The sequence below is a fragment of the Oryzias latipes genome, chromosome 2 (genome assembly GCF_002234675.1).
Source record: "Oryzias latipes chromosome 2, ASM223467v1".
In the NCBI taxonomy this organism is placed as follows: domain Eukaryota; kingdom Metazoa; phylum Chordata; class Actinopteri; order Beloniformes; family Adrianichthyidae; genus Oryzias; species Oryzias latipes.
In genome coordinates, this window is record NC_019860.2 from 13,624,806 (window position 1) to 13,650,308 (window position 25,503).

General features: G+C 39.5%; 1 protein-coding gene across 3 annotated transcripts in view; it reads left to right on the forward strand.

Annotated features, from left to right (window-relative positions):
* The window catches only part of prox1b (prospero-related homeobox protein 1b), a 40,903-nt gene extending 19,663 nt beyond the window's left edge, over positions 1-21,240 (forward strand). For 2 of the 3 annotated variants that reach the window (XM_023961334.1, XM_023961336.1), the window contains exons 6-7: positions 1,733-1,927; positions 18,446-21,240. In XM_023961334.1, coding sequence (XP_023817102.1) covers positions 1,733-1,927; positions 18,446-18,631 — 381 coding nt within the window. In that variant the 3' untranslated portion in view covers positions 18,632-21,240. 3 annotated transcript variants of the gene reach the window in all.
* The last annotated feature ends 4,263 nt before the right edge of the window (positions 21,241-25,503 follow it).

The following is a 25,503-nucleotide window of genomic DNA, read 5'->3' on the forward strand; positions in this document are numbered from 1 at the left end:
TTTTTTTTTTTAAATCTCTCTAAGAATGTTCTAAAACAAGCCATCTTTAGGGTATAATTTGATGTTTCTGCTGAAATACTGAAGGTAAAATGAGCACAGATGGTGTTTGTGTGTCTGCAATGTTTGTTTTCATGGGTGTGCAGAGGTCATCTTGTGTTTATTAAATGCTGAGTAGCCATGCTGTTTGCATGCCAGTCTTTTTTGTGGGTCAAAACACCCCCAACTTCAGACCCACATTTCCCTCCTGTCACTCGCCTTTGTGAAAGCAAGTCCATCTTTTTCTCAAGGAAACACTAACCCCCCCTCCCACCCTAGAGTTATGCTCCATTATGTCACCCCCTGTGAGCGCTCCTGAAAAAATATCTCTTCCCTCTCTGTCGTCTGTCCCGCATGCAGCCCTGTCCACCCCCCAAAGCCCTGTCCCTCGTCCCTCATTCCTGTGAGACAATGTCTTCTAACAATGCGGAGCTTAATCTCCATGTCAAAGCTATTTTTCCCCTTCACTGCTTACACACACTTTCACTGGGTTGCCAGTGTTTTCTTTTTTTTTACCTGGGAGCAGAAAAAAGCCAAAAGGCAACGTCGGCATCACATGGGCTTTACCCACATTACAACAAATACTCTTAGGGCTAACTACCATGTCTAAGGTTTTAAAACATATCCCTTGTGTGTGAATATGCCTGATTTCACAAAACATTTAAATGGCCCTTTATCAGATAAATAAAAAAAATGAAAACATAAGAAATCTCTTTAAAATGTCGGTGTAGATTCTCAGTCATTCAGGTCCTGATTAAAAGCAAAGTTCAACTGGACCAAACATGTTAAAACAGAAAACGCTTCCTTTAGAATTCATGAAATTCATTTTCTGTACATCTGACTGGATTGAACCACCTGATCTTGCAAACAATGAACTTTTTTTCCCCCTACTTTCTCTGCTTCCTGTTTATGAAGGGATTCAGTCCATTTGATTGGCCAATGTTTTTATCTCAATCGGAAACAGAAACATGTCCTGTTAACACCAAGTTAATGTTTAAAACGGATTCATTTTGGGCCAAAAGGCCTCTTTTACCAATGGCATAAGCCTGACAAGGTCAATTGGAACAGATTGCAAACACTTTTTAAAGTCCAACGTGCGGCTGGGATTCAAAGAAACCCAAAAAAGTAGAGTTTTTTTTTTTTTTTTGAAAGTGAGGACTCAGTAACAAACATCCCATTTTAACAGGCAATAAATGCAACTGTATTGTGTAATTTTACAGTATTTAGCAACTTACATGCAAAAACAAGGACATACTGTGGGGCTTTCAGTCTGAATCCTGCTCACTTGTGACCTTCAGGTTCACCCTTCAAAAGCACTTCTCCCTCTTGTCGTCCGACAGCCCAGAGTCCTTTTTCTATAAGGAAACAAGTTCACTATTTGCATGTAAAATCCACACCGCAAAACAAAAACCAAATACTTGTGTAGATGTGCCATGATGAAGGTAATCAGTCACACAGATGCTCGGTTCAAAGGAAATCTGATAACATCTCTTCATGCAAATCGGAGCCAAAGCCAGGTTTATGACATGAAAGCTGATATGGCAGCAAGCATCCCTGATATTAAAATTCCCTCCAAAGAAATGACCCTAAACCTTTTCAAGGAGGTCTTTTAAGTTTTAATTTTCCAAATCTGAACTTAAAACCCTTCCAGTAAACTTTTCTTAAAATCACTTTTGTTTAATGTGTCGCTTTACAGTTCAACCGCTGCATCACTTCCCAGCTGATCAAGTGGTTCAGCAACTTTCGGGAGTTCTACTACATCCAGATGGAGAAGTTTGCTCGGCAGGCCATCAACGATGGGGTGACTGGTGCCGAGGAGCTGACAGTGGGCCGGGACGCCGAACTCTTCAGGGCCCTCAACATGCACTACAACAAAGCCAATGACTTTGAGGTAAGCAGGATTAGAAGGGACAATGAGGCCTAGTTATTGAGATTTGTGGGGGTCAAATTTAACGTTTAAAAGCCAATCGTTTTCTTATTTAAAAATGAAAATTCCGCTCTCAGTTGTTAAGTCAAAGTTGAACGCACTCTCGCACGGACGTCCTTTACCAAGTCAGCTGTTCGGAGTGCAACAGTCACCTCGCGATTCTGCTGAGGTGTGGATGTCACAGTACGTGTGTGTTTGTGTGTGTTCGATGAGGCGAAAGAGGACGCCGCTCTAGGCACGGGTGTCCTTGTCAAAGCGATTTGCAGAAGTCACATTCCCTCCCTCGCTTTACCCCCCTCTCAATATTGGGCTAAGGGGACCCGAGGGCCCTTAAACTATGCAACGTAACATCAGCAGCATTTAGATGTCCATTAGTGCACATCTTCTCGCTGACACACACACTTGTCTTTTTTGCTCAGGGAGATGATTGTTGAAGCTGAAATGCCAAAAGGATAAGATTTGCAGACAACTCAGAAATGTAGGCGCCGGTCGTAAGGATATTCAGAAAAATGAAAAGCAAATACTTTGCATACTTTGTACAATAAGAGTCGGGTAGCTTTTCGCAGGTGTACATGTAAAAACGAAGGCATGGCATGCAAATAAATTCTGCGCGTTTAGCCTGTTGACAGAAGGGTTATTTTTACTTTTGGGGTTAAAGGTTAGCGCTGTTGAGAGTCTGTGCAAACAGAGCATTTAAACTTGGAATCTTCTCAGAAAGAGTTGAACCATACAAATGCTGACAACAGTCAAATGTTCAAGAACATTTGCGCTTTTGCTATCAACTGTTGTGAAACAGTTAAAACAGTTGGTTGCCAAAGTTAGACCACTAATCATGTCACACGTAGTGTAGACCTTCCAGAGGTGGATCACAAAGCTAACCCAGCTGTGTAATATTAGGTAAGAATGAATAACATATAGAGACATATATTCATATGGTGTGCATTTTGTCTTTTGCTTTCTAAGCAAGTTTCCTTGTTCTCAGCGTGGGTGTGTTTAGTAAGGTTGTAACGAACGCATAAAGGACAGATGGATGAAGCCAACTGGATGAGTGACGTAATGTTTCAAGGATGAAAATGTTATACCCTGTTGCTATAACTCAACTTCAAGATGTCCCCTGGTTGAATTAGAACTTTCATAAGTACTTTCTCCTTTATTATAACATAAGGTTTTAGTTACACAAGATCTTCTGTACCACACCTGGGATATTTTTTGACCCAAAGGTTTCTCTTATCTGGTAACCATGATGGTTTTACCCATTGGTCAGGTTCAGTGGGCCTAGCTGTAGCATGTTTGCATCCATGAGGGTATATGTGAGTTTACAGACTGCTTGAGATGTAGTATTCGTGTATTGGAAGTGCTAGAAAACTCATCACCTTTGGATTTATTGGTGGACAGTAGACCAGTTGAATAAGTGCTTACAATCAGCTACAGTAGGATCTGTAAAAGACAAAAATTTTAAATTGGATTATTGCATGGGTGCAAATCATTCGTGGTGTTTTAGGATGTAGTGCATTTCTAATGCTACGTTCACATTGGGCATGTGACGCGGGTTCAAGAACAGGCTAAAATTGTGTTCTTAAACACACTTTTAGCCTAAGGTGTTCACACTGGACTGTTGCTACCTGATACTAGCGCATGTCCGCCACCTACAGTTGGAAGAGGCTTCGTGCGAAATGTTGAAGCCGTGCAAATCTTGCTCCAGGCTTTTTCTTTCACAGCTCTAATCTGATTTATAAAAGACTTGGTGTCATAATTCCAGCCGGGCACAAGCTGCAATTATTGTCTGATCAATTTTTTAAATGGTTGATACTTCTCTGATTTAAAAGGGACGCCATCCTTACATCACTACCAAATCAGATGTACCTTGATTGGACAAAGTTCAACCTGGTTTAACTTTCAACGTGCAATCAGGGGCCCCGGGTTTGGTACACAAAGTCTGAAAACGGCTAGAAACTTCCGTAGCTACACATGAACATGAGAGTATTGAATGTGAAAGCCCAAACTGTGCGTTTACATATACCTTTCATTGAAAGTGGTCGCTTGAACATGTGTTGCCGAGGGCGGAGTGAATGTAGCTTAAGAATCGTGCCTGGTGTTAAAGCACTGTTACACATCTGCTTTAGTTTCTAAATCACTGGTCTTAAGAAGTTTTATCAATTATTCCAGATTCTCTTTATGATACAATCTGTATTATCGCTCATAAATGTTTGTCATATATTTAGAACAAGATGCAATTCCAAACCCAATTAGGTTGGTTATAGGAATGAGTGGCGCTGTACCCTAAATGTCAGAGAGACTAGGTTTTTGGCAAGAACTCAAAAACTTTAGATCTAACAATGACAAAACTTTGAAAAAGGAAAATACAACAAAGTCAAATCCAATGACCTAGCCGGCTGAACTTAACCCAAGACTTTTTAATGTCCTGAGAATGACTTCCTCACAAAAACAGCGACTCAAACAATATTAGACTGCACCAAACCTGAAAAGAGAACAAGATTTGAACCAAAGATAACCTATCTAATGGGCACAGTCCACACAGTTGGCGGATTTTTTGTTTTTTTACACACATGTACTTTTAATCCATGAAAAGTAGGGGTGTAACGATTCATTTTAACAATGATTTGATTCAAATCATAATATGTGGTTGACAATATGATTTATAGTTGATATTTGTTTCTTTTGAACTATCAAATTCAATCCAATTCACTGACCTAAAATCGATCCAGAACATATTTAGTCAAAAATTCAACCAGTGTGATAAATATCAGTGCAGATGAAGTGTTCCAGATTCCTTGCATTTTTTGCAAGATAATCAAGTGTAAATTAAATGTGTGCAAACAAACAACAAGAATTAATGGCAAATCCATTCACATTTTTAGTTCCCTAAAGTTCATCCCACTTGTGTTTTTCCACATCAAAATAATACAAAAGGAACCTTATAAGAACATTCTACCACACTGTATGGTTACTTGTCTTTGCTAAATTCATAGTGTTTCCACACATTGAGCTGTAATGAGGTTTTGCTCATGTTTTGCTGCCATCATATGTGGGTTGTTTGCTTTGATGGCACTTTGCATTTATGTTCTAGTCAAATAAACCTACCGAGCCTCAATCCAAATGGTATTTTCCAATAATGATATCATCAATTTATTTCATTTTAAAACGATTTTATAAGGGTATAGGTCAATTCGATTTACAACTGGCCTCAGACGATCAATTTGGTTGGATCGTAGAGATATAAATTGATCAATCAATTAAGTTGATTAATTGTTACACCCCTGAAGAAAAGTCTTCTTTTAGCTAAACAATGGATTTGATCAGGATAGGTAGGTCGATATGTTTTCATTTTTATCCACTATGACCTCTTGTTTCTCTGTTCATCTAACATTGGCTAGTAATATACCAACTTTTACTTTTTCTCATGGCAGTTAGGGTTTTTTTTTTATTTGGCAGCCTCCAGTTCAACGTTTAATATCTCGTTAGTGGATTTTTTCAACCAAACAAAACCTGCTTTGCATAGTTTCCACCATTTATTTGTATATTGGTTTACAGAATTCCAATTAATTTTAGGTAAAATTGCCTTATGGAGGCTAATGAAAATACTTAAAAAAAAGATTCAATTAAAAAAAGGTGGGTTTCCAAAGGTAAGATTCTTCTCCTTTTCCTTTCTACTTCCTCCTCTCTTCACCTTCCTCCTTTCCTTTCATCCATTCACCCTGGGGGAACATTGCTGGCTAGGGAACTTCTCCCTCCCTCTTTCTCCTTCTCTTGCTCTCTCCACCTTCGTCAAACTCAGAGGCGTGAAACTGGAACCACAGCCGATTCAGCAAGTCTCCTGACGCACACACACACACACACACACACACACACACAGAAGTCTTCTCCTTTTGTCAAATTTAGCATCATCACAGTTCCACCTTGGTTTGTCCCCATCACACCCTCCCCCCTCTTTTCCTTTCTCCTCTCCATGCACTTTCCTTGCTCCCTATCTGCCTTCTCCTACTCTTGACCGTGTCCTCTATCAATACGCTATCGTCCCCTCCTCTTATTTTTCTTTTGGTCTTTTCCATTTTTTTCACTTCTTGGCCCCTTTTTTTCCCCTCTTTCTCTTATTGGCTTCTTCATCACTATTGCTAATAATTTTCATTTCTTTTTTTTTTTGTCATCCCAGGCAGCAATGTTCATCTCGCTCTACTTTCCATCTCCAGACTGGACAATTGTCTCATAGTCTTTTCACCATTGCAGAAACAGGCAAAGGTTTTGGCAAATTAGACTAATTGCAGTGGTGCCGAGCAGATGATAGTATCATTGTCCAAGTTTTTCTTTAAAACCCCAAGTAATTTTCATCCTAATCATTTTAACTAAAGATTTCAAGTGAGATATGGGCTGTCTAAGGGCAAAAAATGAACAAAAATGCACAGGACACAAAGGTGGTTGTTTGAAATGTGTACTTTAATTTTTGTTTTGTTTTTTTGAAGAGGAAAAAAAGAAACTTGACTTGTTTTTTTTTTTTGTTTTCTCTCATCATTTAGGTTTTCTTATAGCTTTGATCAAGGTTGGGCAAAGTAAATATCATGGGAAAACTTTAGCTAGTCCCTGATTTAGGAGGTTTGTTTGATCTCTAAAGAGAGAGCCGGTTTAGCTCGTGCTGGTTTGCAGCGCCTTCCGTCTGTGAAACCCGGGTTCGACTCCAGGCTGCTCCCTATTCCCTTCTCTACCTCTGTGCCGGTCCCAAGCCCGGTTTGAGAAGGTTGCGTCAGGAAGGGCATCCGGCGTAAAACATTGCCAAATTTACCATGCGACTTGCTCGCTGTGGCGACCCCTGATGGGAGAAGCCGAAAGTGGAAGAGTTTGATCTCTAAAGAGCTTTACACTATTAGGACTTAATACTTCGAATGATCCAGACTGAACTAAATTCAGTTTTTTGGGGGGCTTTTTTGCACTTTTGGGCAAATATAGTTGTCAGTGACAGTTTTCATTAAGCTAAGTGAAATTGAATTGAGTACTGTCAAAGTGACCACTCCACCCTACATAAACCATACATAATTAACTTCTGATCTAAATTTAATGATAGATTTTGAGGAACCATCTAATGTACAACTTCCTTTTTTGATTAAAAACATCCCATTTTGTTGGTATGTTTGTTGGTATTTCTTCTGTCTGGTTTTGTAGTCAAGGCTTCCTTAGTCAAATCTTTGCTCCCGATAGAACATTTGTGTCATTAGTAACCACTCATGTTAAACAGTTACTCCTTTCTAAAAGGTGAGTCGTTCATTGCGAGTTTGTGAGTGTTGTCTTCTAAAGTTGGCATAAACAGGCGCCGGTAATTATCGCAGCTTCATTAATTACCTCCTCCTCCTCCTCCTCCTCCTACTGCCTCTTTCGCCACATTCTTTCAACCTTCCTTTCTTGTTTACCTCCGTCACTCCACCCTTACCGTCTGCCCTCTTCTCTCTCCGCAACAATTTTGTGCTAATTGCAGCTCTGCCCACTTACTAATGAGGAAGGCGAAGAATGGGAGGAGGCTGGAGGAAGGAAACAGCAATGGTCTCATCTTCAAATGCAACAAAAAGACATGTTTTCTGCCAGGACACTCAGGGAAAGGTGTGAGCCTCAAGCTTCTGCCAAGAGGAAAAGAACGGCTTCCTCTTCCTCTTTGGACTTTTTACACTCAGAACAGATTGACAAGTCAACGGTGGTTGCCAACCGCTTTGGGCACGGCCCTTAAAAACAGCGTTTGTTGAACAGATTACCTGCAACTTTGCGGCTTCATGATGCCAAAACGTGCTCAGTTTTCCAATTCCTGCAGCGCAGAATCCGACAGAGCTGCCTCTTTTTTATTTTGTATTTGTTGTTGTGTGCACTGGGCGACGAGGGACAATGAGACATTTTTATAAAGGCCTTCTAGAGGACGTTCTCCTCTTTCCAGTTCAAGGATCCTCGCTGGCTCCGTCAGCACCAAATGACAGCACAGCTGCGCCTCAAACACACACATACACACACGTAGCTGTTCACAGGGAACTCGGCCCTTGAAGGGTGGGTGTGGCAGCCACGAAAATCTGCCCTTTGACTTAGACTCACACACACACACACCTGGAGGCCACAGAGTGGTCACACACTCATATTTCAGAGCTATCAGGTTTCATAAGCTGCGTGTTTCATGAAAGGCTCAACTTCTCATGTCTTTCTCCACCGTTTGAGATTCTTTGTCTTCCTTTCACTCTTCTTACTTGTCTATTCACTCGTCTTTTCCGCTTCCTCTTCATGTGAAAAGAGGGCTGAACTCGACTCCCAGGAATCAAGATGTCTTTTAGACTCCCACTTCTCAGAGAAAACCCCTTTAGGATTTTGATAGGGACTAAAATATAAACGATTGGCCTGTTTGTATTCTACTTTTATTTTTTTTTTTTAATACGTTTTGCGGCAGTTTCGTCGTTGTCCTTTGCTGCAGTTGTAACCTACCCAGAAGGCGCACACATATGCACGCACACATACACGCTAGGAGTTAAGGGAGAACCTTCTGGGATGAGGTGAATCTCAAAGACGACATCTGTCCTGCTTTCTTTGTCTCGACACCTTCTTGCTTCTGCTCCAATTTTCTTTGTCCTTCACTCTCATTCTGGAGTTGGGAAAATTATTTTTGCTTCACTTCATTTATTTTGGGTTTTCCTTGCGGATACACACTCTTACTGTGCAAGATGTGGCCTAATAATGTCAATTATTTGGTCATAGAATATTTTGTCTAAACCAAACAATTTTAAACCAGAGGTTTTATGGACTTTGAAATCTTAGGAATGAGATGCGTCTCAACTACGAAATTGCAGAACACAAAATTTGCACATATCCAATGTATCCGTTGTTACACCTATCTCTAAGAGACAGGACAGTTTATTAGTGGACACAAGAAAAAGCTAGCTGGGTTAGTGTGAGATAAAGCTCCCATCTTTATTTTTTTCACCCACTGCCTTTGGCAACATGTGTTCCAGTGACACCTTCAATGAAAAGTCTATGTAAACACATAAATGCACGTTTTGGGATTCTGCATTCAAAACTTTTGCGTAGTTAAGCCAGTTTCTACAACCGTTTTCGGGCTCTATGTACAAAAGGTGTGGCCACTGAATGCGCATAAAAAGTTAAACCTGGTCAAACTTTAACCAGTCAGGGATTCGGATGTGCAAGTGACATTTGGATGGGGTCCCGTTTAATACACGGAAGTGCCAACAAAAACAAAAAATATGCAAAAACACAAAAGGTGAACTGCGATACACCATCAAAGTCCCAAAAAGTAAAGTTAATTTCAGTCTGTTCAACCTGTTCAACCTGATGCTAGCATCCTGAAAACTTATGAAATCTTGCTGAAGTTTCTTATAAAAGTCAAACATTTATGATTGATGCAAACTTTTGTCGACATTCTTGGTATTCCCACCATATTTTATACGCGGTTTATAAGGTGCATAGTCAATGAATAATCTATTTTTAAACTTTTGTCATTATTAAGGTGCATCGTAATATAAGAGGCATTAAGCTAGACTAAAGAGTTGGAAATAAGTTGATCAGTCAGATTTTATTCACTGCGTTCGCATTAATTCTAGAACTTGCTTGTCACAGGCTATACGTTGGCCTTATTGGCGTAATCTCCATACTTGTAACTTCGAACCTAGTTTGCAACACGTAAGAAAACAGATTGATACCGCTCAAACAAACGTTGCTGTGTCTACACTAACTTCCAACCTTGTAAGTAAGGGTGTGACGATAACCGCATCACTGCGGTGATGAGATGATCATCGCGGTGATGAGTTCTGGTTTGGTGGTGGTGGTAGTGGTGGTGGGGGGGGTCGCAAGAGTCCCGACACCGCGATTATTGTTGCTTCATTACAGCGGTGATCAAAAATCCCACACCGTCACAGCTCTGGTAACACGTAAAAAAATAAAAGCCCAATGTTGCTATACCTTAGCATATTCACATTAACACCCAACTGGACAGACTGAAATTTATGGTTAAAGGTGCATTTTTGAGCATTTCACAATTTCGATGAATCCAGAGCAGATGAAACAATTCCATTTGTAAAAGACTCTCAGGTTGAGAAAAGGGTCGGCCAAAGTCTCCCTGCTCCGCTCCATTCTGATGAATCCATCTCCAGACAAATAGATGAACATATTTTCCTCGTCCGAATTGGCATCTGGCTCCAAACTGAACAGCTGTATCGCTCCAATATTGCTCGCCATTTCTGTTGCCGCTAATGTTAGCTTGGGGTTGGGAGGAGCTGTAAGTTAGCGGGAGAAAGTGTAAACAAAAGAATGATGGGATATCAACGGAGGCTTACTTCCTTGCCAACAGTGTAGCCCACAACTCAGTGGTGAGTTTCTGGTGAACTCCTGCTGCTCTGCAGAAACTATGTCCTATAAAATTATATTTGGCGTAAAACTGCATAATCACAATTAAAAGACCACCGGGGACAGAAAAAATAGATCATATGATGATTGGTGTGGGTCTTTAAGGGTGAATATTACGTAACACGGCCCTCTCCGGGTTTCCCTTCATGCTCTTGGCTCCGGGTTAAAGCGGCACACAAAGCCACCTGCCACTTTCTGTCACTGTAATTATAGCTATCTGCCTGCATTGTGTCCGCCTGTGTGTCTTCCAGTCAAGAAAACGAAGGCATCATCTTTGACACTGAGCCTGATTGGAGTCACGATGGGGCGGCGTATAAATGCTGCAAGTGCGAACGTGTGATTCCCTTCCCCAGCTGTCTCCTTCGCTGTGACAATAGGCCTGCTAACAAAGACGTGGCCTTCACCCTCTATCATGTGACACTAGTGGTCTGCAGCCTCTTAGTCAGATGACCCAGGCTATTGTCCTCTACGGAGGGGGGGGGGGCACACAAGTCGCACACACAGAGGGCGAGCACAAAAGCACAGAAGCGCACACACAACTCGAAGGAAGCGCTGCACGTGCGTGTGTGCGCAGGGACACGCCGAGGAGATAGGGGCACGCACACTCTCAAGACACCCACACCGATGAGATAGCGAGAGGAGACGCAATCTCAGGACGCAGACCCTTCCTCTCGGTCACATGCCGTCCGAACAAAGAGAAACTTTATTGTCATTGCCCTGGTGACAGTGAGATCAGTGACTGATCGACAAAAGAGCAGCTGAGAAAGGAAGCATATTGGCGATGTCCTGGAGGAACCCCAAGTCTCTAATTGTACCTTAAAAGGCAAGACTTCAAAAAAGCCTGATTGAAAAAAGATTTTATATTTTATCTTAAACTGTTTGGATGTCTTGTTGGAGGGGAGGGCGAATCGTTTTACCTTGGAATAGCTGCTGAAAATCTGGGTGACTGTGTCAAAGAGCAGCCTACCAGAGGGGGACTGTCTGTGTTATTTATGTGCAGGGTGGATGGTGCAGCAAAGGGCTGCCTAGGTGATTTGAAAAAAGCTGGCGTTGTAGGGGAGGGCGCCAAACGGCACTGACGGGGTTAAATGAGGCAAAAAATAATCATTTTTGTGAGCATGAGGGGCATTTTGACCACAAATTTTGAACAAGGAAAAGGCTTTTTTTTAATTATTTATTATCTTCTTTTTTTTTTTTTTTTTTTTGTTCTTTTATAGGGTTGAAAACTCCCAAAGACATAAAGACGGTAACAAAATTAAAATGTAGTTTCCTTTAATGAATTCAGGGGAAATCTGAGATAAAACTGAATGAAAGTTTAATCATTTCTGTGATTTCTTCTTTTTTTTTTTTTACACACTTAAACCAATAAGTATGAAGGCTCCAACTTATAATTAAATATCCATTAAGCTACGGATACATTACCAAAGTTCATTAAAATTAAGATTTTCTTTTGAAAAAAATGCTACCAATTAGTTTTTAATCAAAACCCATGTTTTTGTCTAAATATCCCCCACATTCCTTTTAATTATTTCTTCAAAAGCTCGTGAAAAACCTGTGTTTTCTGTTGAATTTTTGGCTATTTTCGGGCTTTATTAAAAGACATTTGCTCAAATGTTCCTGCGTTTTGCGTAAATCTGAAACTTTATTATTTTTTAAGTGATTTTCTTGGACTAATTAACAGTTCCATGATTTCCAGACTTCTTTCAAAGATATATAATCTGTAATTTGTTGTATTTGTTTCATTTTGAGGCGTAAAAAACACGATTTGGTTTAATTGGTGTCGCACAAAGACGGTGGATCTATATTTCCACAACAGTCAATTTGAAAATACTTAAAATAGTCATATTCAGAACCACCACACAAAAACAAAACGGTCAACATTTCAGTGTCCATTCAAAAGCTTGAATAAAAGAAAACAAAGCGGAGCTAAAGTCTCCCCACTCCAGCAGTGTGTTATGTTTTTCCTGCCAGCGTGTGTGTGTGACTTAAACCAGGTCCGATAACAGACGAAGAGAGCGCCTGATAGTGACGAGAAGGAAAAAGGAAGCAGATGCTTGTGCGTTGGCACAAACGTGATATGTCCACTTAGTACCCCTCTGAAGCACGCACAAACACACACACATGCACATATTCTGTTTGCATGGCTGCAGAAAGAGCAGCACATGAAAGAAATCCTGTTATTTTTGATACGACTGAGAGTTGAGCCGCTGACCAAGATGAGGGCCAAACTCAAGGCTGCGAAGCAAAAGACAGGAAAAAAAGAGACTCAAGTGTGTTTTCAGGGAAAATTAAAAAGCTTTGAAGACTTGAAGGTGATTAAAAAGAGACAGAAGGGGAAATTATTACTCAATGTATTAATTTCAAGAGTTTTTTGTTCATTGCGTTTATTTTTTTTGAGCAAAACAAACTCAAAATTATTGTTGTTTTTTTTTTTTAGGTGTGACCAGACAAAAGCGGAAGACAAAAACTTTAAACAAAATAATACATTCATAATAAACCAGGTGCTTCTACATCCTAGATGAACAATAAGTGTTTTTTCTTTATTTAGCCCCAACATAAACCTTTTGTTATTTTTTTTAAAAAGCCAATTTTGCTGTAACCTACTTCTGAAAATGTCTCTTTTATTCCATTATTATTTTTAGTGCCACCCTGTCCTCTTGTGTTTGTGCCCTGCTTTGTTAAAAAAAAATAAAAAGAAAAACTACTAAATTAGAAAACTGCACGTCCTTGTCATTATGTCCAGTTCTGGTCCTTTTATTTAAAAATTTAGCCACAGCTTATTGTGTGTTTGCCAAAAAAAAAGCAGCTGATGGAAACGTGACATCCAAATATAAACGGGCTTTTAAATTACTTAAATGTTTTAATTTTCTATAATCAGAAAAACATTTTTTAAAGAATTGCAGGAAAAAGGAAAAGGGAGATGACAATAGAAGCTAAACCCAGTTTTGGTACGTCAGTCAGTCGATTTAGTGTTAGATGAAGAGTGGATGAAATGGATCTTACTTAAAGCTTCTATTAAAAACTTTTCAAGTGCACACTCGGCAAATAATTCAGGGTCTGGAGCTACAGGGGGAAAGAGGGGGACATTTTTGAGCCAATATAAGTCACATTATTGACAAAGATTAAGATCAATAAAAGCTTCTTTAAGCAAATGCTTAGAGAAGCATTAAATAAGTAAAATGTGTATTTCTGATGCTTTCATTTGCAATGGCTGTCCACTCTGCCGTTTCCATTTGCCAACCTTCCAAAGTCTTCTGCCCCCCCATATAAAATGTTTTAGCTCCGCCACTGATTTGATCCATGCAAAGATTGAAAACAGTTTTTAGACATTCGAGGTATTTCACCAGGTTTTAAGTTGATCTTACCTTTTCTTTGCTCTACACATTTCCCGGGTGTTCTCAAAAACAGCACAGTCAAGATTTTTTTTGTTTCATTAGGAGCTTGGATTTAGAAATAAGGAAGTTATTTTTTAAAATGAGTCAAAATCCTTTTGCTTCATGCCCTTGACTGTAGAAAAACTTGATTGAAAGTTTACAAAGGACTCATACTGCACTGTAATTTTGATTCAATTTTAAGGATGTTATTTTGGAGCTGACAAGTTCAACTGGCATTTGTTGTGATTATTTTGGAGCACGATTCATAAGATTTGCACCGATACACCATTTCGCTCCAACTGTATGGTGAATTCTAGTGAATAGTAGAAAAAGAAGAAGAAGAAGCCCCTTCCTGCTCCTCCAGTGTGAACACCATATGCTGAAAAAGTGTTCAAAAACCCGCATTTCACACCTTCTTGAATCCCGTCCCCGATGTCAACGTAGCTTAGCAGTTTGCTTTTTTTTATCTTTCTCTTTTTTTAAAGTTGCGTGGAAGTCTTTGTGTCTAGATTTTGATATATTATACATTTCTTGTGATGTAAAAATGACTTGCTACGCAGACAATTTGACAATTTTCTGGTGATTTTCTTCCTAAAATTTTCATCCTAGTTTTAGGCCACCTCTTTTTGCGGTGCACAGGGAGAAAAGTCATCCCTACAGGCCTCTTTGTTGGTCGGTGATGTAGAGATTTACAGCCTCTTGTCCTTCTGTATGTTTGTGTGTGTGTGTAAGACAGAGTCATTGAGCCTCCCCTCATCCAATATTTACCCACCAAGCCGGAGCAATTACGCCAATTCTGTTTACTGGAAACAAAACGTCTTTCTTTCTCTTTTTGCCTTTCCTTTTTCTTCCCCACTTTTTTAAACTCACAACACATCCCGACTCAAAGGCTGAGGCCCATCTGCGCTGATGATGGCCTAATTTAGATCTCTTTATTGGTCTGATTTACGATGGCCAGACAAATCGGAGCGTCTGGACCCTTAAACGCGCGTCCGTGTGAGGCCGTTTGTCCCGCACACGCTTAATCCCCCGAGCTTGGGTTTCCTTACCTCTGTGTAGGTCGGCGCTTTCTTTCTGTCGCTGTTGACAGACCTGAAATGCATTCAAAAACACACCGATCATCATTCTGAGCCTGGCAATGACACAAAGACACTCTAACAGGGCCAAAGTCCTTCAATCCTTTGACCGTGCAACTCAAATAACCAATAGATCCAGTCCAAATCAATGTGTGTGTGTATATGTATATATATATATATATATATATATATATATATATATATTTATATAAAAAGATATATATATAAGATTTGAACAACTAAAGGATGCCGCCAGGAGGGAAAGGATGTCTCAAAGGCACATTCATCTTCAAGATCAAGCTCAGGTTTCAACTTTTATTTGTCCCAGTGGGCAGTTTCACATCAACCATTAAACACCATCTTGACTTTAGGGCTTTCTCTGTGTTCTGCAGCCTTTTAGCGATTACAGGAGTATTTTTAGGCACCTGCTCACGTTTAAGGGGTTTTCAAAAAGTGCCTCTCTCTTCTCCTGAAACACGCATTGCTGGAAAGAGAGAAACACATGGCAGGAAAAATAGAACTTTCTTTGGCTACTCTTTTGAAGTGATGGTTTTTACATCAAGATGTGGATGTACTTGAAGCCAGACATGAAAAACAATAAAAAAGAAGAAGAAAAAAACACAAAAAAAAAAGGACGTTTATCCAAAGTGTGCCAATTATTTGTGATATATGGGTTGTATGACTTTACCAAGGTGTGCAAAAATAAAAAGCCTCAATTTAGGTAAAGGGGATCAGGTAAAAAGGAGTTTTAAGGAGGCTTGCAGTCTTAAGCTACCCACAGCCCTCGGCAACATGCGTTCAAGCAACCACTTTTAATCAAAAGTGTATGTAAACACATTTAAATGTGCTTTTTGGGCTTCTACTTTCATACTTTCTGTGTTAATGCGAAGCTCTACGGTGTGAACGTAGCTTTACTGATAACACGACCTTTGTTTTCTATAACTGTGTTCCACTTTATGTAACATCTTTGGTGCTTCCAACAATCTTAATTTACAATACCAAGCCTCAAATGCTAAAACAATACAAAGGAAAGAAGAAAAAAAAAACGTGCTTTTCTTGACAAATCCACTTAGCTTAATTTCTGCACTGCAAGACAGAGACTTATCTTGAAATAAGCAGGTGGGAGGGGCTAGAATATGTAAAATATGTAAAATTATCATGTCTGAAAAGATCCTGCATTTACAACAACTGATTTACTTTTCTTCAAAACAATCGTTGATAAAAATAAAAAAAATTGAGTAAATTTAAGTGCAAATAGCTCAGTGTGAAAGCTTCCTGACATTCTTCACAGAAGAGTTTCAAGTCTCCAACTACCCTTAATGAGGATCACAATTAAATAAAAACTCTTTAGTTTCAGAGAAGTAGCTCAGAGTCTTTAGACAAAGACCATTGCAGAGCACAGATGAAGAAGAATTATGGTGTGGGCAGACTTTCAAAAACTTTTCTTTCTTGGAATTATAGCAAGGTGTGGTTTTACTATTAGATACATGATCAATCATTGCTAGCAAACGTGACCCAGTGGTGAAGCGCAGAGGTAATGTAGAAACTCCATTGGAAACATGCTTGTGGTCTTTTGGAAAAGTCTTCCTGGTAACAACCACATGAAGCTGACTGGGAAAACAACAAAATCATAAAAAAAAAAATATGAAACCCTTGAAAGTGGTACTGTACAGCAGGAAGGTTGAATCCTAAGTCCATAGATGTGTTTGTACAGTAGTGTCTACTCTAAGACAATGACAGAGGGCCTTGTTGAAATAACAGTGGCCCCAAGGGGCCAGCTAAAAAGAGAGAAAGGGTAGGCAGAGGTAGGTGGGGTATATGAGAGTCCAGGGAATCATTTAGGAGAGGAGTCAATGTGTTAGAATGATTCATCTGTTGTGGTGGTGGCTAACCTTGGTGTGTCCTGCTGTATGTGACAGGGTTAACACCCAAGTCTTCCTAGCTCGCGCGAGGCGATGTTTAGTCGGTAAACGATCGTGCACTCGTCTGCGCATCTGCATGCAAAAACAAAAAAAAAACGGAACAGACAAAAAGAAGAGGGTGTGAGTTGAAGTTTGGCGTCTTTGGATGCTCTTGCCCACGGGAGGGATGGCAGAGAACAAAAAAAAGTGAAAAATGTGTGTGTTTTTGTGCCACTTTTCTGCAGCTAAGCTTTGTTCTGACTCTTTGTTTACATCCACGGTTCCATGAGAGGCTCACATCTTCACCCGCCGTTCTTACCAACTGACTATCATCCGCGTTCGTTATAGGGAACTCACATACCAAGTACACGCAAAGAGCCAGGGGCTGTTAAGAAAGAGGAAGTGAGTTTTGAGGAAGTTCCAAGGAAGAACTTGGTTACAGGAATAGTACTACCTTTATACCAAACACCTGAAACTCACTGCTTATTTTCAGGCACTATAAGATCTATCATATGTTCTAGTCAACTAAAATGCCATAACTATCTTGTTGTTTTCCTTTCTTTTTATCATTAAGAAATTAAATGTTATGATAAAAACCCATGTTTTCTTTATATTATTTTTTTTATTTTTTTACAACACGTCTTTGTAACTTTCTTAGTATTTTGCATGCAAGTTTCTTAGTAAGACCTACTGAACAAGGTCTTCCCAAAGAAAATAAAAGACTGACCTTTCTCTGCTTTATAATTGAAAAATTCTTAGAGGGAAACTTTTTTTCTTTTTTCTTATACTTACTGTACTTCAAAATTTTTGTTTTGGTTTGTTTAATCTTGAAGTATTAGTATTTAAAAGTCATTGATTGATTGTGCGGTTTTGCTTGAGGAGAGGAAACCTCAGCGGCAGCAGATTGTTTGGTTTTCTCATTGGAGACCTCAATGACCCCATTCCCCTCCCACACACAAATCAATACAATTTTTAAAAAAATGTAACACAAAAAACCCTATTAATAAGTTAGATTCGAGTTTAAATATCTGAACTTTGGTGAACTTTGGCAGAGACGTGTTGATGTTGATGTGATCAGTTGTTGGATTCTAACGTCAACATGGGAGCCATATTTTATTTTCTCTTTTTGGGGACAAATTCGGGGCAGTAAGTTGTCAAACTGGGTCACAAAGAGACAGAAGTACAGCTGATTGCCTCAGTCATTCAGATGCAGGTCCTGCAGTAGATGGCAAACCCAGACATGACAACATGCCAGCCAGTGCCTTTGTGAAGCTCATCAAAATAAACAACATCATCCGCGTCTTCTGTAATGTAGAAAATGAGCCCGTAAATAAAGGTTAGCCGTAAGTCCTCCCACAGGCAAATTTGCGCCAGGTTTAGGAACTGGAAAATTTTCGGAGCGACAGAAATGGACGCAAATTTGGGCGAATTGTTCCGTTTAGCCAGAAACTATGTTAGCACCTTTTAAAAGGTGTTTTTTTTTTTTTTTTTCTTGGATTTTGTGATTGAAATTACTTCGTCTCTAAGATTTAGATAAGTGTTAGATTCAGCTTAATGGGGCTAAACGAAATCAAAAAATGCCACTTGTTGTACCACCCTAAATTTCCATATGACACATTTGCCCCACCCCTTCAATGAAGGTTTTCTTGTCTTTTACAGTTTTCATTTCTGTGTTCACTAATTTCCTAATTTCTCTTAGTCACAGCAATCGATTTTTTATTCCTTATGCCCATCCAGGTTCCTGATCGCTTTCTCGAGGTAGCCCAGGTGACTCTGCGAGAGTTTTTCAACGCCATCGTGGCCGGTAAAGATGCCGACCCTTCTTGGAAGAAGGCCATCTACAAAGTGATTTGCAAACTGGACAGCGAGGTTCCCGAGGTGTTCAAGTCCCCCAACTGTCTTCAAGAGCTCCTACGTGACTGACTAGAACTCGGGAGAACACAAAGAACGCAGGAAAAACCTCTGAACACCAGGGGAAGACTGGGATGATCCTTGAATGGATCAAGGAATTCATTTGACACCTTGACGTGGTTCTCCTTGGAGAACGTTTTGTTGCCTGTGTTTTTTTTTCCTCCCCATCAGTGCAGCTTTCAAAGACAATTTTCCCCTCGAAGATGTTTTCTCATAAAAAAAATAAACGTTCATATTCAGTAAGTTAAAGGGCTCAGGCTCAAAGTCTGATGATGCTCTAGGTGACTCATATGTTGGGACTTTTATATTAAAAAAACAGTAAAAGACTTTAAACGTCTTTAGTCCTGTCGACCCCTTCTCTTCCATGATCCTTCAAGAGGAAGATAAGGTTTGGGGGGGCGAAAAAGAACGAACGGACGGATAAATGATAAGCCAGAGACTTGAATTTAGGAGTGGACTAATAATCGAGAAAATAATATATACATTTCTTTATATTGTGGAGGTTTTGAAGTTACATAGACGTTTTGTTTTGTTTTATTTCTGAGGGGAAAAAAAAGGATGTTTCTGTATTTTGGCCCCAGTTTCCTCCGTTCTTTGAGACCTCCGTCTTGCACAGACACACAAACACATGTAAGAAAGCACAGCTGCACATTTACCCACACAATTCCACTCTAGAAATGGGATATCATCCAAACTTTCTCTTTTTAGTTGAGCTGCAGTTTTTCTGAGCCTCCCTGCTTGTTTTGATCATTGATATTATGAACTGGACAGAGTGGCCCCTCCCCCATCGTATTACAAACATCCACTGGATCCAATAAGCCAAAATCCGAATTTTTTAACATTTTCTTCCTTATTCTCATTTTTTTGTTTGTTTTATGGAAATGTATTCGAGTTATAAACTGACCAATCAGATGCCTCGATGAAAGTATGTGGTCTCTTGTCAAACGTTCGAAATGTCTGACCGATTTCATGTAGCCCGGGTTCAACTGGTCGGGGTGTGGGCTTCCAAAAAGTTCACCCCTCACTAGCAAGAGCGGCTGCCATAAAAAAACCTTGATTTGGACCAATCAGTGCTTACTGACAACATCTGCTTCCAACATGGCGGCATGCTTTTTGTGAAGAACGGTGACTAAATTGGTTTTACTTTGCTGGAGCTGCAAGTTATCTGTTTTCAATTGGTCCAGTTCTCATAAACACTCATGGTTTGGACTGTTAAGCTCAAAAAGTTACTATGGCACTTGACAGTTTCTCATTGTATCCCACTGCATCCTGAAGATTTTAGACAAAAAAAATGGTAGGGTCATTGTGAACTAATACCGGGGCAGGAAAAAGTGGTAGTAATATATGTAAATGCATTTTGTTTCAGTTTAAATAAAGATAATTTTTTGTAGAAAGGGGTGGGGGGGGGTCACGTTTCTTATGGCAGGAATCTCAAAGATTAAAATTGTCTGTGAAACCCACCTATTTCTAAGATATGTGAAGTTTTTATTTTCTGCTAATTCTATTTTGATGGCTGGATTAGCACTAAAAACACAAAACAAAAAATGGCTTTTGAGTCAGATTAAGCACTGAAACCTTCAGGACCACCTAAAGTTTTGTCTTTTAGAGCATATCCTACAAAAAAAAAAAACCTTTTGAAATTGAAAAACGGGGCTTGAACTTTTCCACTTTGTTGTCATAGATTTTGCACATTTTTTCTTTTAAGACATTAACCATTTTAACTACAAATTGTGAGATTCTGAAGAGATGTTTTTCCAGTTTTGCATCTCCTATAGTTTTTAAAGACCCACTCCAATGAATATTGTAGACTGGTGTTCTTAACATGTTCTTGTGGCGTGTTTCTAACGATGGAGGACATATATAGAGAAAAATATACTTAAAATTGTGAATCAGGAGCATACGAAAAAAATGCCGATTAAAATTATCATATTTGTAACAGTAAAAACATACACAGGGCGGAGCTCCGTAATAGGGGAGGGGAAAGGGGGATGGAGCTGCTCTTGGTCAACAGTCCCGCCCACAACTTAGAAGTGAATTTCTAATAAACTACTGACACTCCACAGAAACTGCCCTAAACAGGTTTTTTTATTCATAAATTAACAAAAAAAAAAACAAACACTAGGAACCCTTTTACAATAAATCAAAATATGATCGGAGTGGGTCTTTAAAGACCACCATAATCTTTTAGGACCGTCATAACTCTACAATCTGTATGCAGGTGTGAAAAAGATGCTTTTATGCACGATGGTTTGTAAAGTTTTCTTACTCCAGATGTATAAATAAAGCTTACATTTTCCTTTGACAGAAAAATAACCTCTGTAACTCAACTTGATCTGCCTTTAAACCTATTGTGTTTGGTGTTTTTTTTCTAGAAATTGTTTTTCCTTACACATACATTCTGCAGTTTTTAATTGAGCTCAACCTGTAACTAGCTTGTAATATTTGAAGAATATAGCACTGATTTATAAAATGCAGGAGATTCAAATTGTTGCTTCTGAGTCTTAAAATATTTTCAGATTGAATTTCCTTCTTTCTTTTTTTTTAAATGTGATGTGATCTTATTTAAGCCATCTTTGTGGAAATGTGTTTCATTTTGCTATTAAATATAGTTTGAACACACAGTGGAAGAAAAAGCTTTGCATTTCTTATGAGAAGCTTTGATTTTTTTGGGGCAAATTTGTTTAATAAATGAGTGTTTTTGTCTTTTTAAACTAAAATATCGATCACAGTTGAGTAAATGGTGAGGATTTAAACATTTGTAAACCCTTTTAACCTTAGAGCTCCAACTAAAATAAAAGGTTCACGAACACTGGTCATATCAGATGGGGTATTTGTGCAAAATCTGGAGGAAATAATCCTCAAAAAAGCTAATCTGGAACTTGCATAAATGTATCTATAGGTGGTTTTTAATACTTGCAACAGATTATCTATATAATTTCACGGATAAATAAACTAATAAAAGAGGGGCGGGGTTGTACTTTTCTGGGCTGGTTTTTTGGATGCATAGGGTGAGTGGGCCCACACCTAAATGTAACCAGGCAACCCCACGGCCCTCTTACCACTGGATTTTTTATCTGGGTAGTGGGGGACATGTGATCCCTTGTTGTTGCTGATGAATTGAAAAGAAGAGTGCTGTGTGATTATTGTCAGCACAAAAGCCTCAAAAAAAGCTGCTGACGCCTAGATTAGCCAGTACAAAGACGCAGAAAAAGACAGACGGGTGCACATGAAAGCGAGCCGGGCCCGCCCCCGCTGGCCTACCATCCGTCTCTTTCCTCTCCCTAAAGTCTCCGATGCTACCTCTTACCTCTCTGCTTCCCCGACATCACTTACCTCTCTAAAACATGTGCCTGCTGGGCGCTGGCAAAGCCAGCCGCCATCACCAGCATGGGGTAAAATACCAGCACTCTACCGTTTTCTGCGCACTTACGCCAGTTTAAAAGTGATTAAGTAAGTTTAAAAAGAAAAAAATCTAGTAGTTTAAGTTAGAAATGAAAACTGAATACAACAAAAAAACAACAACCTTAAAATCAACAATTAGAGAAAAGTCTCTACATTAAAAGTTTGGTTTGCATGAATTGGGACGATGTTCCAGTCTGTCATTTACTGACCTCTAGCTGTCAAAGCGATATAACACAGAACAACTGCCCTCATGGTTTCATTTTATGAATCAAATCATCTCTCCAAATTATGCATTATATCCATCATTTCTGGCAAATAAAGATGTAATATTAAATATTGACCCCTTTGAAATGTTGAATTAAAAAGTATCATATAGTGCCACCCTGTAATATTATTTTGATAATAAAACTCAAAATTGGTTGGACAGTTTAGTTGATTGGACACGTAAGTTAGCATGAAGCATGTTCACATGAGCATCTTCAGTCGTTGGAATAAAAAAGAAAAAAAAGGAACACGCATCAACTACAGGCTTGATCCTGGCAGGGTCCAGGCACTGTAGATGCATTCTTAATCCAGTGTTTATATTGAAAGCTCTACCATGAAACATGCTTCGTAGTCACTATGTTTCTGGATATCCTTTTTATTTCTCTGGATCTAAGCTGTTACTACCACTGAACTAGACAATTAGGAGTTTCTCAATTGACTCCATTACTCTTAAATTAAAAAAAAAATTGTGAAAGTAATGCTTGAATGCTTAGTTTCAACTTAAGGAGATTTAACCCTTTAACATCAGAGATGTTAAAGATGCTTGTCTTCCTCTTTCTTTTTCTACCATTAACTTGCACACCTACCGTTGGAAGAGGCTTTGAGCGAAATTTTGAAGCAGTGCAAATTTCGTTTATCTTGCTCCAGGATTTCTCTTTTACAGCTCTATTCCAACACATAAAAGACTTGGTGTCACAGAATTCTGGCCAAACACAAACCGCTATTACTATTTTCCCGTCTATGAATAATTTTCAAACAGTTGACACTTTTGCGTCTTAAAAATTACCCTACTCAATCCCAAATCTGACTCCCTGATAAATCAAAGTTCAGCTGTTCCACTGCTTGAACTTTCAGCACGCTCAATGAACGCCCAGTTTGTCGGTAGAGTCCAAAAACAGCTCAACAAGGGTTTACGGGAGTTTACATAGACTTTTATCAAATTCGATCGCTCAAACACCCGTGACAGAGACCGGTGTGTAAGTAGCTGAACACCACAAAAATGCTTTTCTCAACTTCAGAACCCCCTGGAATTACATTCATTTTTTTTAACGGTTAAAGAGTCACGGTATCCAAAAGAATGTCGACACTGGAGCTAAAACTCAGATGTTGCACTGATTTTCCAATCAACCACTCTACCACTAGCTTACAGTCTTTAAAACTCCAAGCTAACAGTAGGGGAACAAAAATGGTGAGTAATATTGGAGCTATCCAGCCTCACAGTTTTGAGAAAGATGCCAGCTTGGACAAGAAAAACCAAGCCGTACATTGATCTTTTTTTCTGCAAAAGGATGCATCTCAATTGAGCGGAGCAGAAGGCATGTGGCCTGAAGATTGTAGTTTGTACATGAGTACTACAAGCTTTTTAAAACTGCATTTTTTTTTAAAGAATTGTTCAGAAACTACAGTTTTAGTCCTAATTATTTATGTACGTGTCCTACATCATGAGAAGAATGCAACAAGAACATGCTAAAAACACTAAAAGCACAATTTTTATTGGAGTGGGTCTTTAAAGCAAACAAGATGTTGAATTTTTGCAGTGAGGATCCCTAATGCTTGATAAACTTGTGTTCCTGGAGGTTTCATTTAGAATCTTGCAGATTGTTGAGTTAACATTTCAAATCTTAAACTTGTGTTCAAATGTCCTCTAAATGTTTGAGTTTTCTGAGTGTGCTCCTAAAATGGGAGTTTCAGAGTTGCTTTGCGATTGTGTGGTGTTTTAAATGAGCAGCAGGACGGTGAGATGATAAAACGCTGAGCCGCACACAGCTAAGCAGATGGATGAAATGCAGACGCAATGAAAACTGGCGTGGTCCTTTAAAAGAAAACAAATACAAAGAAGGGATCTTAGGCATTGTCTTAGGCTGATGAAGCTTTTTGTTAGAAGAAGAAAGTTTGAACAGGAGGTGGGGTCACTCCGTCGTCTTCTGATACTGCGCACACGCACAAGAACGTCGGATGCACATATAAGCGACAAAACAATAAAACAGGTGTGTTTGTTTTGGCCCAATGATGGCTTTGTACTCCGAGTTGTGGTCAAACCCAAATTAAGATGTTAGGGGGTATATAGACAGGGAAGTGTATAGACAGCTGGTCACTGAAGGGGAGCAGCCACTTCCTGAATTTGACACAACGGATTTGTGATAGGTTGAGTCCACCAAACTGTACTACAACATGGGTGACAAACTGTGATTTAGAGGCTCCTTTCCTGTTCTAACAGCTACCGGAAATGCCACCAAAGTCCTGAAAAACCAATCTTTGATCAGAATCTTTTAATAAGTGACGTCTTTGCTTGTCGTAACACCTCAATTCATAGAACGAATTGTTCAATGATTATTGCCATAATCGTCTTTTAGGTTTGAAATTGGCAATGAGCAGTTCAGCAGTTATATGTATAAACGATAAATTTGTTATTAATTGTGCAGACCTACTTTTTGTAGATTTTTGCGACCTATTTTTAGAACAATCAACCTTTTGGTCTTTGAATCCTTTGAAGAAAGTGGTCGACTGTACCCTTTAAAAGGCTGAACTCCCCAGCTTCAATGAAATGACTTAGCAACAAATGACTGGACCTGATCAACACTGCTTCCAGCACGCTTGAAACGCTTGTTGAACAGATTTTAATCAGCCAACTCAGCAGGTTTATTTGCCTGGTTCTTTAAGATGGGACCCAGGTGAATGAAGCTAATTGTTGTTTAGTGCAGCTGCCACGACTGCACCGTAACCTCTCCCAGTATTCAACGCTTTCACGTTGTCCTCCGTCCTACCAAATGGGCTCACTTCTGATCTTGTCACACTCTTGTCAGCGCTAAATGTTTTCCCACCTCTCGGTTGACTCGCAATCGGTCCATTCACTTCTTACCCCCGTTCCAAACTCAAGTCCGTCCCCTCCCTCGTTTATTCGCCGCCCCCATATCTACATCCATCAGCGGTCTGTTCGCTAATCAAACACCATCTGTCCTTCAATCCCCAACCTGTCAAGAACAGCTGCCAGACGCTCTCCTAACAACACTTTTAACAACCCAGCTGCATCTTCAACTGACGTCGCCAGTGAGGGTCCACCGTCTCCCCCATGATCAGCGTGTGAAACACTCAAAGGAAAGGCACATTACGGACGTAGCTAACTCTACGAAGACATACAAGTCAAATGTAGACGTGAGTAAAGAAACAATGAAGATCAAGGTCCCTCTGGCCTCTGTTTGAACCTTAATGACACTACT